Below are 18,479 nucleotides of genomic sequence, written 5' to 3' on the forward strand. Positions count from 1 at the left end.
ACGCTATTGCTCCTCTGGAAAGAAGAATAGCAACAAGAAGGAAGTCTGCACCGTGGTATAACCCTCAAACACGGAACCTAAAGCAAACTGTGCGGAAGCTTGAACGATTATGGCGTTCCACCAAATCAGAAGGATCTAGGCTAGTTTGGCAAGACAGCCTTAAAACGTATAAGAAGGCTCTCCGTAACGCAAGAGCATCTTATTACTCATCATTAATAGAGAAAAATAAAAACAACTCCAGGTTTCTCTTCAGCACTGTAGCCCGACTGACAGAGTCACAGCTCTGTCGAGCCGTGTATCCCTTTGGACCTCACTAGTAACGACTTCATGAACTTCTTCAATGAGAAGATTCTGACTATCAAAGAGAAAATTGATGGTCTCCTGCCTTCAACCAGTGCCGACCTGTCCTCCGATGTAGGAACCTTGGATGCAGCAGTGGGCCCTGATGCCTGTTTGGATGCCTTCTCTTCCATCAACCTTGATCAGCTGACTTCTTTATTTTCAAAGTCTAAATCTTCTACTTGTCTCTTGGATCCGATTCCGACCAAACTGCTTAAGGAAGTTTTTCCTTTAGTTAGCACATCCTTATTAGATATTATGAATCTGTCTTTGTTGACAGGACATGTACCACAGTCCTTCAAGGTAGCTGTAATTAAACCTCTTCTTAAGAAACCTACTCTTGCTCCAGAGGTGTTGGCTAACTACAGACCTATCTCTAATCTTCCCTTCCTCTCTAAGATCCTTGAGAAATCCGTCGCAAATCAATTATGTGACTTTCTACAAAACAATGCTTTGTTCGAGGATTTCCAGTCAGGATTCCGAGTGCATCACAGTACAGAAACAGCACTGGTGAAAATTACGAATGATCTTCTACTTGCATCGGACCAAGGACTCATCTCTTTTCTTGTCTTGCTGGACCTCAGTGCCGCATTTGATACCATAGACCATTGTATCCTGTTGCAGAGACTAGAACATTTAATTGGTATCAAAGGAACTGCACTCAGCTGGTTTAAATCCTACCTATCGGACCGATCCCAGTTTGTGCTTGTAAACGGTGAATCCTCAAAGACCACCAATGTTGGTCACGGAGTCCCACAAGGTTCTGTACTTGGACCGATTTTATTTACCGTCTATATGCTTCCTTTGGGCGATCTTATCAGGAAACACCACATAAACTTCCATTGTTATGCAGACGATACTCAACTGTATCTGTCGATCAAGCCAGAAGAGACGGACCAGTTAGTTAGACTTGATGTCTTGGAGACATCAAAACTTGGATGACCGGCAACTTCCTGATGCTAAACTCAGAAAAAACGGAAGTTATCCTGATAGGCCCAGAGCGCCTTCGAAGCCAGCTGTCGCGTGATACAGTTTTTATGGATGGAATTGCTCTGGTACCCAGCAGCACCGTCAGGAATCTGGGAGTTCTCTTCGACCAGGATATGACCTTCAACTCGCATATAAAGAAGACTTCAAGGACTGCCTATTTTCATCTACGTAACATATCAAAAATCAGGAACTTCCTGTCTCAAAGTGATGCAGAAAAATTAGTTCATGCGTTTGTCACTTCCAGACTGGACTACTGTAATTCTTTGTTATCAGGCTGCTCTTATAAATCTCTTAAGCCTCTCCAGCTGATTCAGAATGCTGCAGCACGTGTATTAACAAGAACTAAGAAAAGGGATCATATCACTCCTGTATTAACTTCTCTGCACTGGCTCCCTGTTAAATCAAGAATAGATTTTAAGGTACTTCTCCTCACCTACAAGGCACTTGCTGGTGAGGCACCGTTGTATCTTCAAGAGCTTGTAACACCGTATTGCCCTACAAGGCAACTGCGCTCCATAGATGCTGGGTTACTTGTTGTTCCTAGGGTTTTAAAAAGTAGGCTGGGGGCCAGAGCCTTCAGTTATCAAGCTCCTCTTTTGTGGAACCAGGTTCCACTTTCAGTCCGGGGGGCAGATTCGGTTAGCTCTTTTAAAGTAAAACTTAAAACGTTCCTCTTTGATTCTGCCTATAGTTAGGGCTGGCTCAGGTTAGTCCGGACCAGCCCTTAGTTAAGCTGCTATAGGCTTAGAATGCCGGGGGAATTCTTAGGACACACCGAGCTCCTCTCTCACGCTCTCTTTCTACCATAATTCAAGTTTTATTAATGCACATGACTAATTCAGCTTCTTTCCGGGAGTTTTTTTTGTGCTTTCGCCCCTATCAGGTCTCCATAGATCGTGGTTCCTTCGGGACCCTGGTCCTGACACCTACTGTGGCCATGCTGACGCCTGCTGCTGCCATCATCATCATCATCATCATTATTTTAGATATTAATCATATTACTTTACTCATAAACCGACATTACCCTCTCCTAAAATCTCTGTGCTCTCCCTCCCCACAGGATTCTGTGGATGGTGGTTCTATCTGATGGTGGTTGCCTCTGCAGTGGTCCTGCTGTGCGCCTGGCTTACTACTCACAATTACTTGAATCATTTCTGTCATAGGAATTGCATGTATTATACATTGTTCATTCTGTACACATGGCATCCATTGTAGTCTGTCCATCCCGGGAGTGGGATCCCTCCTCTGACGTTCTCCCTAAGGTTTCTTCCCTTTTTTCCCTCTTGTAAGGGTTTTTTCATTTTTTGGGGAGTTTTTCCTGTGCCGATGGTGGGTTTCGGGGCAGAGGATGTCGTATGTGTACAGACTGTAAAGCCCTCTGAGGCAAATTTGTAATTTGCGATTCTGGGCTATACAAAATAAAATGACTTGACTTGACTTGACGAATTTCAATTCAATTGTCCTATGAGGTCTAACTATGAGGTCAGAAAGGTAAGCGGTTTTCCTCTCAAATGTGCTAATAATTAGAATACTTTTAAGAGGGTTTTTCCTTTCAAATGTGATAACTTGAAAACTATTAAGAATACCTCAAATGAGTTAAGTCCATTACAAAAAACATGAAATTATTATTTCTTATTCTTATTTCTTTAATTTATCCTTACTTTGTGTTTATTGTATTATCTCAGAATGGCGTTACATGCTCTCCTATGGACGAAGCCCCCCGCCCCTTATTTCCGACCCCCACCGATCCACCTGTGTGTCGTGGGGGTGGTGCAGCAGAGCAAGGTGGTGGCCTGGGACTTTGATTCCACAGGTGCAAGACCAGTTACGACAAAAAAATATATTCTGGCCGCAGTTTCAGATGGGGAGTCTGTTGCAAAACTGGCTTCCTATGAAGAGTTCGGGGGGAAATTTAAAGAGGGTGGGAATTACTTCATAAAGGGTCATTCCCTGAGAGGGAACTCTCCACCCTACACAATAGTGGTTAACAAGGACACTGTGGTCTTTAGAAGTGCACAAATAAGTGTAACTAAAGAATTAAAAGAGCAGACGGAGGCCCTGATCCGTCCCCTCGGCACTGACGCCCCTCGCCACCTGCAGGAACGCCAAGGGGTTTCTGCCCGTGGAGGACAAGTGATCGAAGTAAGTGAAGTTTACTTTACATCAAATTGTAGGAATTTGTGAATAATGGTTTAACATGTGAATTAACCCACAAATCCATCTTCTCCAGCTGGCCACAATCAAACAGATCTCCAAAGAAAGGAAGGTCTTTCCGCTGTGCAACGTTACTCTGCAGCAGGTAAGAAACACAAAGAGAGATAAAGACAGACAGAGACAGACAGACAGAGAGACACACACAGAGAGATAGAAACATAGACAGAGAGAGAGAGAGAGAGACACATAGACAGAGAGATAGAGACACATAGATAGAGAGAGAGAGAGGGGGGGAAGGGAAACAGAGAGAGACAGACCGACAGAGAGAGAGAGATAGAGACACATAGACAGAGAGAGAGACAGACTCACAGAGTGACAGAAACTTGAAATCCAATGTGACTTCACAGGGGGAAACCCGGGTGCCGTTGTGCCTTTGGAGGGAAGTGGCAGTGAAAGTGAAGCTTCAGATTGGGACACATGTCAAAGTGCAAAGTCCAACCGTGTGGATTAGTGTTGACGAACTGACCGAAGAGCCGGTTAAATAACCCGATTCGTGTACCTGAACCGGGAGAATTGGGTGCCAAACGTCAATGAACCGACTCACTCCTCATTCATTCGTGCCGGCGCTTCAGTAGCTTGAGCGCACGATCGGTGTCTAATCTGGTTTTCTTCTGCGTGCAGCAGGCTAATCTAGCTCACCAGCGCCTCCACTGGAGTGGTGGTAGAATCAATCAGGAAATGGGCTACCCTGATCGCGCACGACTGAACCTTAGAAGACTCCTGTACAGTTGGTGGCGGTGTACTACAGATAGTCATCTACCCAGAAACAAAAGAAGAAGAAAAGAACCGTAACAACCGAGTTGAACCGAGTTGTTGAAGTGTTGTGGCAGCACGGTTGCGGTGCGACCGTGAGAGCGACTCGGATTGTTCCCGGTGACTGTGACTCAATTACTGAATGCTGTACTACTGACGTGGGGAGCCAATCCCCCCAGCCATTGTATGTATAAGTGCATCGAATAAAACGCTGTGATATCATTTTGCTATTTAATGTTTGTGTTTACGAAACACCACTTTGCAGTAGGATATTTTGTGCATGACAACTGTTTATAATGCAGTGCACCGTATTTAAGTCATGAGGTGACCGGTCCTGCACTTTAATTGAGAAGTTAACGAACTCGTGCCGAATGAAAATTAACAGCCATTTCGGTAGGCTGGGTTAGGTCTACCAATTCACAACTCAAATAAACATCCATATTTACCTAATAATTTACATTTATATTTCATTCAGTCTTTTTAGCTGACACTTTTATCCCAGCAACTTACAGAATGTGAACTATCATAAAAATCAGGTTCTGTCACGGCTTTGTTTTCTGAAATCTACCAGCAATTTAACATCATTGTATCAAGAGTCTGATAAACGGCTATGATAACGATAAATGCAGCATGTAAAAACAACGTGAAATCGTGTGTAGTCTACTCGTTAACAAATGCGGTGCGCGCTATGTAAATGACCGGAAGAGACCGTAGAGACCGAGACCGTGTCAACCGAGGAGACCGCACACCAAGCTGCTGAACGAGACCGGATGTAACCGTGCACCGTCAAATCTGTAATCAAGCGGTGTCTCGGCAAGTTTGCGCTGTCAACCGATCATTGAGCCTTTATTTCTCGTGCATCTTAGATGTTTGTGTAAAGAAATTCATAGGCTACATTAGACAACATCACATACAAATACACGTCATCTTGGTAGTTATGTTGAGTAGGCTAAAATGTTTGTTCCGGGCTGTCATGAGACCACACCAGCTACTGAAGGAGAACGTAACCGCAGGCTACTGCATGACTCTAATCACACGGTCTCTGCCCGTTTGTGATCAACCAATTCAGGCGTATGGGAGCGACTGTGGCGGGGGAAGTAAACGCGCGATAGGCGCGCTCAGCCTCCCCCGTTGCGAACCGGTGACCGAATCTATTAACTCGGTAGGCCAACCAACGACCGTCCGGTTGAACAGACTCGCATAATAGAGTCGATTGTCCAATCACTAGCATGGATGCGTTTTTTATGTCTGTCCGGTAATAAATACGGCTCCTGTCGAAGTTGACAAAACGTGTACCTTCTGGGTTTTTTGAGAAATATGTCGGCAGATTTGTATTGGAGCCTATGGGGCTTTTGGCAGAGGTTGTGTCACTCTAACACTCCGGAAGCCAAAACTAAAGAACTCTGGGATTCCATGAACACGTAATCTAATCAGCACAACCATACCCTCATTAATCCAAAGAAATGAAGACTCAAAAGTGTATACTTTGGCTCGGAGGACAGAAGTTCCATATTTTTTTTAACCAGATTCTGGCGCTGCCTCACACTCTAGTCCTCGAGGTCTCACTTTAAGAAACGCAATACACACTCATGTAAAAGTCAGAAACGGAGCGAACTAGTGAAACATAATCAGTGATTATGAAAAAAGTACAATAAATACCAACAAGCAGTTTCTTTCATAAAACAGTTGAGACTTGTGTCAACATTTAAAAGTTGAAATGGTGTCTGTAGCTGAAAGATTGGCGAAGAAGTTTAAGAGGATTTGAACACGATCTCCATTAGAAAACCATTAGAAAAATATTCATGATTACTGATTTATATAAATTCAAGCTCAAGAGGTAGAAAGCTGAGTCATAGCAAAGTCATAGCCCCCCTCCCGCAAGAGCTGAATATTTTAACATTTGAACGGTTTTAATAGCTGAAAGTGTGAAGCAGTTGAAAGGTTGCAAGGAAGAAATAGAAGTTTAAGTCGGAACTAGAAAATGCATTTCCTGCTGAAAATGCATAAAGGTGAAATACATTTTTAAAAATAGCTGAAATTACAGAAAGTTGAAGGGAATTTGAATACATTTGCTGAAATTACAGATATTAGAAAAGCTGAAATTAATTTGAAATTGCTGAAAATACAGAAATGGGAGAAGCTGAAAGGAATTAATAAATTTGCTGAAAAAGCAGAAATGAAAACAGCTGAAATAAATATGAAATATTGCAAAAAAATACAGAAATGAATATTAAAACATTGCTGTTAATACAGGCATAAGAAAAGCTGAAATTATTTTTTTAAACTGCTGAAAATACAGGAAGTGGGGAAGCTGAATTAATAGATTTTCTAAAAAAAAAAATTTTTTAAGTTGGAGCTTTTTTAAAAAAAGTACAGAATTAACAAAAGCTGAGGAGACTAAAAAGAGGTTTTAAATTGTAGTAATAGTTATAATTGTGGTATTAGTAGTACCAGCTGTAGAAGTAGGTTTAGTATCAATAGCAGTAGAAACAGCTGTAATACTAATACTATTAGCCATAGTAGTATTTGTAATAACATTAGTAGTAGTTGTAGTATTAATAGCAGTAGAAGTACTGGTAGTATAAGTATCAGTTGTAGTACTACTAGTAATATTCGTAGTGGTTGTAGTAGTATTTGAAAGAGCAATACGTATTTCAACGAAACCACTTCATTCTGAGCTTCATGGTTAAGGTACAGATAATAATTGAGGCTTTTATTTTGTAATGATGGAATTGGGTGAGGGGGGGTTACATTACATGTCATTTAGCAGACGCTTTTATCCAAAGCGACTTACATTACACTTTAAACCCATGGCTTTTTCACATTTTTGCCCGGGGAGCAATTAGGGGTCAGGTGTCTTGCTCAGGGACACTGACATGGAACATCAGGCAGCCTGGAAACGAACCAACAACCTTGTGCTTCCCAGCACACCTTCTCCAACCCCTGCGCCATGACGACCCCTCCCACCACGGGTTGGGAGCTTAATGCTTGTTGGAATGTTTAATCCATTCCAACAATGACGTTCTCACCTCCATCTTCAACCTCTCCCTTAGTGATGTGTCGTTCGTGAACGATTCGTTCATTTTGAACGAATCCTAACAAAGGACTCGAGAGTAACGAGTCCTCTCAAAAAAAGATTAGTTAATTTTCTCGTGGCCACGCATCGGGACTTGCATAGGCTCAATGAACGAATCATTGACCCGAAGGCTCGATTGGCAGATGAACGAAACATTGACCCGAAGACACGGTCGGGAGGTGAATTTATCTTACCACCCCCCCAATGCCACCAATCCCCCCCCCCCGTCATGAACAAATGACTCAAAAAGATTTGTTCATTTTACTGAACGAGATTCAAAGAACCGAGTCGGTAAAATTATCCGAACTTCCAATCACTACTCTCCCTCAGCATGAGCACAGTCCCCAACCTGCTTCAAGACCACAACACATCACCTACGCCCTGCCAACTGCCCATCGAACAGCATTCCATCCCACTTGCTTGTAAGGGGGGGGGGATTTGGTGGACCCAAAAGCACACGCACAGCAGCCTTGGATGAGCCAAAATGACTTTATTTTCCACAAAAAACAAACTAGGCGAATACGGGAAACAGAAAGCGCTCCTCTGGCTCAACTGGAGTCGGGAGGGAAACTCCACCGACGTCTGGTGTGGAAACCCGAGGCCCGACACCATACTCACAGTCCAACTCAAAAGCAGGTTACGTGCACTCCGTGGTACTCCGTGGGTCTGGTACAAAAACATGAAAAAACTGGTTTAGCTGCTGTATCTCAGTGTCACCGGCATCTGAGACCAGCCTGGGTACTGGGACGGACTGACGAGCCTCTGAAAGCAGGAGCCTTTATGCTCGTCACCAGTGATCCCCGGAATGAGCCACAGCTGGGCACGTGGGAGAGGGGCGGGGCCGGAGGCGGAACACGCAGGTGGAAACTATAGGTGGAAAAACCAAACAAGCAAAAACAAAAGCACAGACTGGGGGAAAACTGTTAATAAAACCGGGTCTCTAACATTGCTTAAGCAGGTCTTCAGCTCAGTTGGGCCTTTTATTTTGTTTCTTATAAACCTGTGTCTCAGCTCTGGACGTGTCCCAGCCTCCTTCAAACATGTCACAGTGGAGCCTCTTTTAAAAAGGAAAAGTTTGGATCCTTTGGTTCTTTCTAATTTCAGGCCAATCTCCAAACTTTTGTTTATCTCTTAAGTCTTGGAGAAAGCTGTTTTTAACCAATTGCAAGAATTCCTGGAACAGTTTCAGTCTGGTTTTAAATGGTAATGGTAAATGGCCTGTACTTGTATAGCGCTTTTCTAGTCTTCTGACCACTCAAAGCGCTTTAACACTACATGACATCATTCACCCATTCACACCCATTCATACACTGATGACAGGAGAACCATACACAGTGACACCTGCCATCAGTAACTAACATTCACACACTGTAGTCGCAGCTACAGGAGCAATGTTGGGTTAAGTGTCTTGCCCAAGGACACAACGACATGCAGTTAGCCGGGCCTGGGATCGAACCCACAACCCTCTGATTGGAGGACGACCATGCTCCCCACTCACCCACAGTCGCCCCCAGTCGTTTTAAGCCTCTTCACAGCACCGAAAAAGCTCTTTTAAAAGTTTTTAATGATCTTCTTTTAAATCTTGATTCTGGAAACTGTGCCTTTTTAATGCTATTAGACCTCACAGCAGCATTCGACACAGTGGATCACACTATCCTCTTGTCCCGCCTCGAGCACTGTGTGGGCATTAGAGGCTCTGCTCTAGAGTGGTTTAAATCCTACCTTGCAGATAGATCCTTCTGTGTACAATTGGGGACGTTTTCCTCCTCAGTGGCTCCTCTGACCTGCGGAGTCCCCCAGGGGTCAGTTCTAGGCCCTCTACTGTTCTCCTTGTATATGCTACCCCTGGGATCGATATTTACGAAGCATGGAATTCCTTTCCATTGCTTTGCTGATGATTTGCAGGTGTACTTGCCACTAAAGGCCCCCTCCAAGGAATCCCTTCGTGCTGTGTTTAATTGTATGACGGACATTAAAACATAGATGGACCTAAACTTCTTAAAACTAAATGAAAACAAAACAGAGATTGTGCTATTTGGTCGCCCTGACTTGGTCCAGGTCCTTGCCAGCTCCCTTGGCCCACTACCACCTTACACAGGTTCCCAGGCCAGAAACCTTGTGATTATTGATGGGGCGTTTAAATTAGACAAGCAGGTCAGCTCTGTGGTTGAGGCTAGCTTCTTCCAGCTTCAGCTTCTAGCCAAACCCGATCTAAACAGGGCTGACCTCGAAAAAGTCATGCATGCTTTTATATCTTCGCCCTTGGACTATTGCAACTCCCTGTATGTCGATATTGGCCAGTCTGAACTCAACCGTCTATAGCTTGTGCAGAGTGCAGCAGCCAGTCTCCTAACGGGACAAAGAAGCATGGGCACATAACGCCAGTGCTTTCCTCTCCACTGGCTTCCGGTTATGTTCAGAATTGATTTTAAGAATCTTTGTTTTTAAGTCTCTGCATGGACTGGTCCCAGAATATTTATCCAGCCTCATTAATGTGCATCAACCCTCCAGAGCGCTGAGGTCAGCTAACCAGCTGGTTCTGAACGTTCCTCGTCGTTCCTTAAAACAAAAGGAGATGGAGCCTTCACAGTAGCGGCTCCCAGACTGTGGAACGCTTTGCCGTTTTCTGTGCGGTCTGCGACGAGCCTTTCCACTTTTAAAACTCGCCTTAAGACTCACTTGTTCACATTGGCCTTTGGCTGAGTTAAGTCACCTGCATCGATCTTTTATGTGTTTGCCTTTTATTTTTTTACTGTTTATTTTTATTTATTTATTTTTATTTTTTGCCTGTTTGTTTGTTTTACGTTTGCTTGTATTGTTTTATTGATGCGGATTGTTTTTATCCTGTAAAGCACTTTGGCTGGCCACTGGCCTTTAAAAGTGCTGTATAAATAAAATTGACATTGACATTGACAACCATCATTCCCCTCCCCAAAAAGAGCTCACCCACCTGTCTGAATGACTACAGTAGTCCAGTCACTCCAATCATCATGAAGTGCTTTGAGAGAGTGATACTGTCCCACATTCAGAGCAGCATACCGGACACCCTGGATCCCCAGCAGTACGCCTACAGGCGCAACAGGTCCACCTCAGACGCCACAGCTGCTGCCCTCCACCACTCCCTCTCTCACCTAGAAAACAAGGACTCCTACATTAGGAGGCTCTTTGTCGACTACAGCTCTGCTTTCAACACGGTCGACCCCCACAAACTCATCCATGAACTCTCCACACTCGTTCTGCACCCCACCCTCTGTGACTGGCTGTTTGACTTTCTTACTGGCAGGCCTCAGTCTGTCAGGATGGGAAACAAGACTTCAGCCAGCATCTTCACCAACATTGGCACCCAACAGGGTTGTGTCCTCAGCCCCGTCCTCTACACCCTGTTCACCTACGACTGTGTCGCCTCCCACGAGGATAACATCGTCCTGAAGTTTTCTGATGACGCCGCAGTGATGGGACGCATCACTGGGGGGAACGAAGCGGCATACAGGAGGGAGGTGGCCAGCTTGGTGTCATGGTGCGAGGATAACAACCTCACCCTCAACACTGACAAGACCAAGGAGCTGATGGTGACCATGAGGAAGGAGAGGAGACCTCATCAACCACTTTTCATCCAGGAGCTTGAAGTTAAGAGGGTGAGCAGCTTCAGATACCTCGGGGTCCACTTCAGTGAGGACCTCACCTGGACACTCAACACAAAGCAGCTGGTCAAGAAGGCTCAACAGCGGCTGTACTTCCTGAGGAAGTTTGGGATGTCTCCCAAGATCCTCGGCAACTTCTACAGCTGCATCATGGAGAGCATATCGACCAGCTGCATCACCGTGTGGTACGGCAGCACATCCACCATGGACCGCAGACGCCTGCAGAGAGTGGTGAGGACAGCAGAAAAGATCATCAAGACCCCACTGCCCTCTCTGCAGAGCATCTACCACCACAGGGTTCACAGGAGAGCTGCCTCCATTCTCATAGACCCCACCCGCCCCCAACATGGTCTGTTCAAGCTTCTACCCTCCGGCAGGAGGTACAGAAGTGCCAAATGCAGGACCACCAGACTGAAACTCTTTTCCCCCCACTGCCATTAGAGCCATCAAGCGCTGAGAGGACTCTATAACCAAACTCACAACTGGTCTGCACTTTAGCTTGTTAGAATTTCACTTACTGTTTCTGTATTGTTACTTTATACTGCACTCATTTAAAGTTTTTTTTCTTTTACAACCTGCTCAGTTTTGCACTTTTCCTCCTCACCTCATTTCTGCCTTATCCTTACCTCATTTTTATTTTTAATTTCATGTACATTTATGTAAATATTGTATTCTTATTTTAAATTTATTTTAAAACTGGTCGGCCTTCAGGAAAGGCAAGCAGAAGAATTTCAATACACAGGGCGTGTGTAAATGACAATGAAAAATCTTTGAATTGAGTTTTGCATTTGTTACAGAACAGTCGATATGGAGATTTTTATCTGCAACTGCTTTGAGGACCGTAAGAGCCATTTTTGTTTTGTACTTTTGATTGTTAGCTCCACCCCCTTAGGTGGTGGGAGGATGTTTCAATTAGGCCGCAAGGTCAATATAATCAGGTGGATTACCTGGCACAGGTGTTGGTGAGAAGCGAAATAGTTTTTTGAGCGTGAGCGTGAAGTGTGGAAGGTGAAGTGTGGAACAAGAGCGAGGAACGTGAGCGTGACAGGGTGGAAGAGGCATGTACAAAGATAATTGGATGGTGCCATTAAAGAACAAAATAAAAGACAATCAAAGAAGTGGAAATGTCTCAAGGAATATTTAAACGTGTCAAAACAAACTCAAAACACCAACCAGGAGGACCTAACTTTGATAGGCAAAAAGGGTCTCTACAGTAAGTCAAAAAACTTGCTTCATTGAGATTGAGCTGCGGCAGTTTGGAGCGGCAGCAGTTGAAATTGCTGTTGGAACAGAACTTCAATTCAAATTCTATTTTTCGATTCCTCTCGATTCTCTCTAACGATTTGGTCTCGATTCAGAAAATTAACTTTTCTGAATCGGAATAAATTTTTTTTAAAAAGTCTGTTTCGCGCAAGATATTTGCTCGCTCGCGAGGTTAGTCTCTGCTCGCGCTCGAAGGTGTTTTCTACGCGCTCGCTCTTTTTCTTTTTGACAGTAAGGGGGCGGAGCCAGTCACCATGGTCTCTACACCTGATTGGTTACAAACCCCGTCTTTGGATTGGCTGGAGTGATGCGTTCACACACGAGATTTGCTCGTGGATGTTTGATCTACGCTTGCGCATCAACCTGATTTGCGCTCTCGAATTTTGACAGTGATTTGCCGCCATACAAGATTTTCGTATACATTTTTACCAACAGGTTTTGGAGATCAGGCTGCGTGCAGATACTCATTAACATGTCATTTGCACGAGGAGGAGGAGGAGGGTCCATGTCTCCACTGAAAAAGGATCCTTACACCGGAAGAACCGACCACCGACCAATGCAACCTGCCGCTCCGAAAAGGGAACCTGCCACCGACCACTTTTTGCACCCGGCCCTACTGAGTTCCCTGATTGCCGGTTGTGTCCACCTGTTCCCCATCGCCCTCCATGTGTACTAATAGTCTGCGTTTCCCTTTGTCCTGTGCCAGTGTCTTTTGTTTCTGTCCTTGTGTTCGCTTCAGCCTCGCCGTAGTTTCTGACCCTCGAAAACCACGTCATGGTGTTCTGCTCCATTATTTTTTTCCTCCAAGAGAGTAATTCTGATTTTGTGAAATCATACATTTAGGTTGATGGTTAATGTTGTCATAGTCTTTTGTTCCCTCCGTAAGGAGTGAATTTTGTTTTGATAATCTTTGCCTCCAGTTTTAAGGAGTGAAGTTAAAAGCCTTTTTGTTTTCCTCCTCGAGTGGAGTGACTTTTTTATCATTTTTATAGCCACACTTCTTCCTAAATGATTCATTGGTAGAAGTGAATTAATAGAGAATGTAATGTCAGAATTTGGGTGAAAGACAAAGAGGCAATTAGACAGCTTTGTATACTTGATAAAACATCTCAATTTAATACGTTAAATTCACATACTAATACAAACTTAGTAATTCATGCTTTGTGTAGTTTTATTATTTGCTTGTTTCATTTGATTGCAGTTGTAACGCCCCCTCAGCTGTTACCCTTCTCTCTCACATTGTGATATTTGCATCTAGAGTTTAGCTTTAGTCTGCGTCACAGCTCAGGTGAGTCCTGAAGAACTCCTGGATCTTCTTCCACAGGTGGACCTCAGCTGCAGCGTGGGACCTGGCCTCGCCGCCCCACAGGACCGGCCCGCCCACAACTGCATTAAAACCGGAGGGGCAGTAGGGTCCATAAGGCGGCTCTAGAATGTGTCCCGCTCCGGGGTAACACACAATCTCAAAGTTGTCCTTCCCGTGACGCTGCAGTCGCTCCACCATCATGTCCACGTAAGCCTTGCTGTCCCAGATGAGGTCGCCCTCTGAGGCCACGAAGAGGAGACGTCCCTCCGCCCGCTCCACAGGGATCAGGGTGGCCTTGTTCTCCTCTGCCAGAGGGTCGTTCATAACCTTCTTGGTATTGAAGGCCTTCGACTCAGTAGGAATCAGCTTACTGAGGTCAACCGTTAACGCGGGGAGGATCTGGCTCTTCTTATAGTAGAGAGGAAGAATCGTGTTGGCGGAGCAGCCGTTGATCCACACTACGGCCTCGACACCTTGCAGGTAAGAGGCCATCGCCAGTGCCAGATCTCCACTTTTTGAAAGGGATATCACACCAACTCCTTTACCACCAACCTGTGGTCCAACACACCAACGATTAGCTGCTTGTTATTAAATATTTTGGCAGTGTTGCAGACAGGAAAACTACAAAATGCGATGTCCCAAAAAATAAAAACTGTATTCTCAGAGATTAAGAGTTTATAGTTCAAACAACTTGCCTTATATTGTTTTTTCAAAAACTCCACTGCCTCCTCAAAATGATCCAGATGGATCTCTCTGATGTTCCTCGGCATGTCCTCGTGACCGTACAGCGCTACAGTCAGAACCACAAACCCTTGGCGGGCCAGCAGGGAGGCCCTTTTCTCTGATAAACCTCCATTAAAAGTGTAGAGATCCAGCACAGCGGGGAACGGACCTTCTCCTGGATCAAAACACAGAAGATTAACACTACTATACTAAACTAAATCCTATCAAAACATAATTGATAATCCATTACTTTTAATGTTGGTTATTGAAGGATTTGAATATTTGATAGAGACAAAGAAGAACCTGGCGGAGTGAAGAGGGCCCCACGAATATTCCTCTCTTTGACCGTGCGCCGGATGACCCCGTCTCCGATCAGGACCCTTTCATTGGTCGCTTCTGCCAGGATCCTGCCCCCCTCCTCCTTTTCCTGGTCATGAACTGAGATCTTCACCACGTGGGGGTTTAGAGACTTAGTTCTTTGGAACTTCTTGTGCAAAGTGTCCGGCCTCATGGACCAGAGCAGACCCATGGGTTCAACGCCGGTGTAGGTCCCGCCGAGGGAGGGGTCCCTCTCCAGGTCGATCTGCCCGCTTCCATCAGCCCTGAAGGTGGCAGAGGAGCTGAACACCGCTCCCTTCTCGTCAGTGGATCTGGCTCTCAGGGTGACCATCTGTCTCGACCTGAGACCGGCCACCCTCACCTGGACGGGCTCGTCGAACATGCATCTGGCTCTCGGCAGCAGCCTCAGGCGGACTTGGGAGGACATCTTTCTGAAAATGCGGTGGTTTGTTCTTTACAAATGTTCACTGTAATTGTAAAAGAGGAAATTGGAAATTCACTTGAGTTTGAAACACTTTGACAAAGCAGATGAACACGTCATGAATGTTTTACTGTAAAATGTTTTTTTTTTAATGTTTTCTCCTCGCCAATTTAGCACAATAAATAATATGTTACCAGCTAATTGTTGCTCTTGGACTCATATTTAGAGGTGAAGTACTGTTCCTACGCTGATAGTCACATGGTTGGCTCTTATAAAGAATTCTTCTATAATGCTCAAATCTGTTACGGATTTAATCAGAAGAGCACACCTAGTGGTAGAAAATAGAATACATGTGTATATTTAGGGATAGAATTGTAGTTTGTGGGTTATTAGAAATTAGTTATAACATTAGCATGTTATATTAATAATTACACATTGAATCAAACCATTTATAGTCCATTACTGTTCACGTTAACGTCCTGTCACAATGTAACGTTAAATCTGAGGAAGGACTCTTAATTCTTCCTTGATGGATTTCATTTTCTCCCCACAGATGGTTTTGTGGAGGTTTTTGTCTCCTGTCATGTTGTTTATGGACAAAGGATGTAGGACAGCCCTGCAAGGCAAATATTTTGATTTTGGACCATATCAACTGTTACACATTATGGTTAATATGTGATGAACTGTGATGATTTAGTATGAGTTTTGTTAAAGTGCACTAGCTATTAGATGATGTTATTATGCATGTTTCTTCATGTTTACATGAAGAATCTTTAAGCTTCAGGTGTGATCGTTGAATGTACTTTGGTATTAAGTGAACAGCGATCGGTCAGGTCAGTGAGGGATTTCAGATTCGACCATCAGATGGAGCCAGGACGAAGTCATAAATACCATGGAGCAGTTTTTGAAGGACAAATACAGGGGAAGGGCTGGGGAAATTATTTTGGAACCAGCTTGGTAAATGGCTTTACACCTGGACCGTGGGACTTCGCTATTTCGCAAAATATTATACTATTCATACTGTTTTTTACTTTGTAATTGTATTGCTTCTGCTAGTTAAAACAGGTTTAAACAGGTTTGTTGACTCTCGTCTCGTCTCAGAAGGGGCGATCCTTGATCAGAGGTTCAGAACTCCACAGAACCAAAGGATGTTTAAAGACTATTATTTAATTAACAGTGAATCTTCGTTTCTCAAAATTAGCCTGAAAGTAAACCGAGTAATTACATGAATATGTTGGTATTTTTTGCAGACTGAAAATAAATTGTCTGGTATTTCGGATTTGATGCAATTGGTGGAGAATGTTAAAAGTAAGTATACAGGTATACAGATGTTCACATCTGGGCATACCAGGTGGCAAGACAGGTGATTGTCCCTGATGACGGTCAATGCTTTCAGACATGAAATGACTCTCTGTATCTGCTTCACTCAAATACTTGTTTGAGTTCCCTACGACAGGAGAGGACTCGCTCACAGACGTGTGTAATAAATGGCTGTAATGACATTAGCCTGTTCATAAAAACACAGACTCAAACTCACACTATTGATATTAGTTTATTTTTAAATGATTACTTGTCTTGTTTCATCTTTTTTCCTGTCAGGAAGTCATGAGATGAAATAAAATAGGAATGTGTCTTACCTGCAGCACGGCGCTCACCTAGAATCAGACTGTTGGATGTGGGTTTTAAAGTCACCTCTCTGATCCTGTCAATCATTTTTTGTTGATCGATGGGACGGAGCGTTCCTGTGTGTGTGTGTGTGTTTGTGTGTGTGTGTGTGTGTGTGTTTGTGTGTGTGTGTTTGTGTGAGCCAAACAGAGACTGGACAGGGTGAGTTCATCTGCTGTGTTGAATAGACAATAAATAAGAGAACCATGTTTCAGGAGTAAACCTACTTATAACAATGAGTTATAAATAACTCATATAAGTTATTTTTTCCACATCGTCAAACGGGTATTTCAATGGTTCAAAACATAAATTATGTGAAGAATGTTGAATATTTACTGAGCCCAAGGCAGCATTTTAAAATTGCTTTTATTGGTAAACCTCAATGTGAAAGTGGGTGACAACTTACCATTTGTCCATTATTCACAGCCATATTTTGACTAATCCTTGTTAATTGATTTTCAGCCACAGTTCCAGTGTGATCTGAACCTTCAGACATTTATTATCCAGTTTGTGTTTAACGACAGTTCATATAATATCACTATCAGTGATCAAAGTACTCTTCAGTACTTTTCCTATTCAGTGATTGATTTGTGCATTTCATCAGATCATCATTATCTCTTTTGGAACACACAGGGTACATGCTAAGAAACAGAGCCTGCAGGAGCCAATCTGTTCCCTCTATTTAAACACTGCTGACGTCAGCGGGAGTCTGGGGGCAAATAGATTACATGAAGTTATTTATAATTGTTTTAAATGTATGTATTTAGCTTATATTGTCCTTGTAGAGACCCTTTTGCCTATCAAAGTGAGGTCCTCTTGGTTGGTGTTTTCAGTTCATTTTGACACGTACACAGACCTGTATGCGCCTATCGTCATTGATGATGACGACAACGACGATGAAGATCTAACTGTCAAAGAAAATAATGAGGCATCTTCTAAAGAACCAATGTGAGTCACGAGTGCTGTATTATTATAGTATTATCCATCATTCTGTCTTTGTAGGTGGTCTTGTACGAGTAGTCATTAAACAAATAAACATCACTGTATTAAGAAGAAACGACAATTCCAGTTACTGTGCCGAGAAAAACTAGAGACGAGAGATGTCTTGTTGTAAGGAACTGAATGTATTAAATGTAGCCTATTGTTTTATTAACTGCCTACTCTCCTAAGGAGTCAAAGAGGAGTACAATTTATGAATATTGAATGATAAGCTATACAATTCTGCTTGGAGCATCTTTTTTTACACACAATGTAACTTTTCTACTTTTGGTTCAGGGCACACAAGTGCACCAGAAATAATTGCAAATTTGGCGCTTCCCATTGACCACAACAAAGTCAGCAGATTCAACGTGTCCAGATCTAATGTATGGGATGGTGCTGTCAGAGGTTTTCAGCGTTGCACGTACTCCGAGGAGAATGACATGTTGGAAGTTTACCGATGATGCTGGCTCACATGAAGAAGGCGTAGATACCGGCGGGCCGAGGCGGGAATTCCTCACGCTTCTGATGAATGATCTGAAGCATCTTTGACGGACCTCCAGAAAGCCGTTACCTGGTGTACAACTCTACAGGTGTCTGTTTTTCATGGAATTCTTTTTTGTCAATATATTTTGATGAAAGTATTATTTTTGTTGTACATTAAGTCACTTTAAAATAAGGGTTGAGGGTGTACACGATCCCTTTAGTCTTGTTAAACTTTCTGGCCATACATAGTATCTTAGAAAAAAAATTCTGAATGGAAAATAATGG

The 18,479-nt window shown here is 43.5% G+C and overlaps 1 protein-coding gene across 1 annotated transcript; it reads right to left on the bottom strand.

Annotated features, from left to right (window-relative positions):
- Positions 1–13,436: 13,436 nt before the first annotated feature.
- On the bottom strand, positions 13,437–16,785 carry LOC120818895 (acyl-coenzyme A thioesterase 1-like). Its single transcript, XM_040175769.2, has 4 exons — positions 16,703–16,785; positions 14,609–15,111; positions 14,278–14,480; positions 13,437–14,134 (listed from the first exon to the last, which is right to left on the bottom strand). The coding sequence occupies exons 2-4, from the start codon at positions 15,069–15,071 to the stop codon at positions 13,544–13,546; spliced, it is 1,257 nt and encodes a 418-aa protein (XP_040031703.1). The 5' UTR covers positions 15,072–15,111; positions 16,703–16,785; the 3' UTR covers positions 13,437–13,543.
- Positions 16,786–18,479: the final 1,694 nt, after the last annotated feature.

Source organism: Gasterosteus aculeatus, chromosome 5 (genome assembly GCF_964276395.1).
Source record: "Gasterosteus aculeatus chromosome 5, fGasAcu3.hap1.1, whole genome shotgun sequence".
Lineage (NCBI taxonomy): Eukaryota > Metazoa > Chordata > Actinopteri > Perciformes > Gasterosteidae > Gasterosteus > Gasterosteus aculeatus.

Bases quoted from the DNA above. Each gene is read 5' to 3' on its own strand.
- LOC120818895 (XM_040175769.2), bottom strand. From the start codon at position 15,071: ATGTCCTCCCAAGTCCGCCTGAGGCTGCTGCCGAGAGCCAGATGCATG. The intron at 14,481-14,608 runs GTTCTTCTTTGT...GTTTTGATCCAG, and splicing joins GGCCCTCTTCACTCCGCCAG to GAGAAGGTCCGTTCCCCGCT. The intron at 14,135-14,277 runs GCAAGTTGTTTG...GTTGGACCACAG, and splicing joins TTTTGAAAAAACAATATAAG to GTTGGTGGTAAAGGAGTTGG.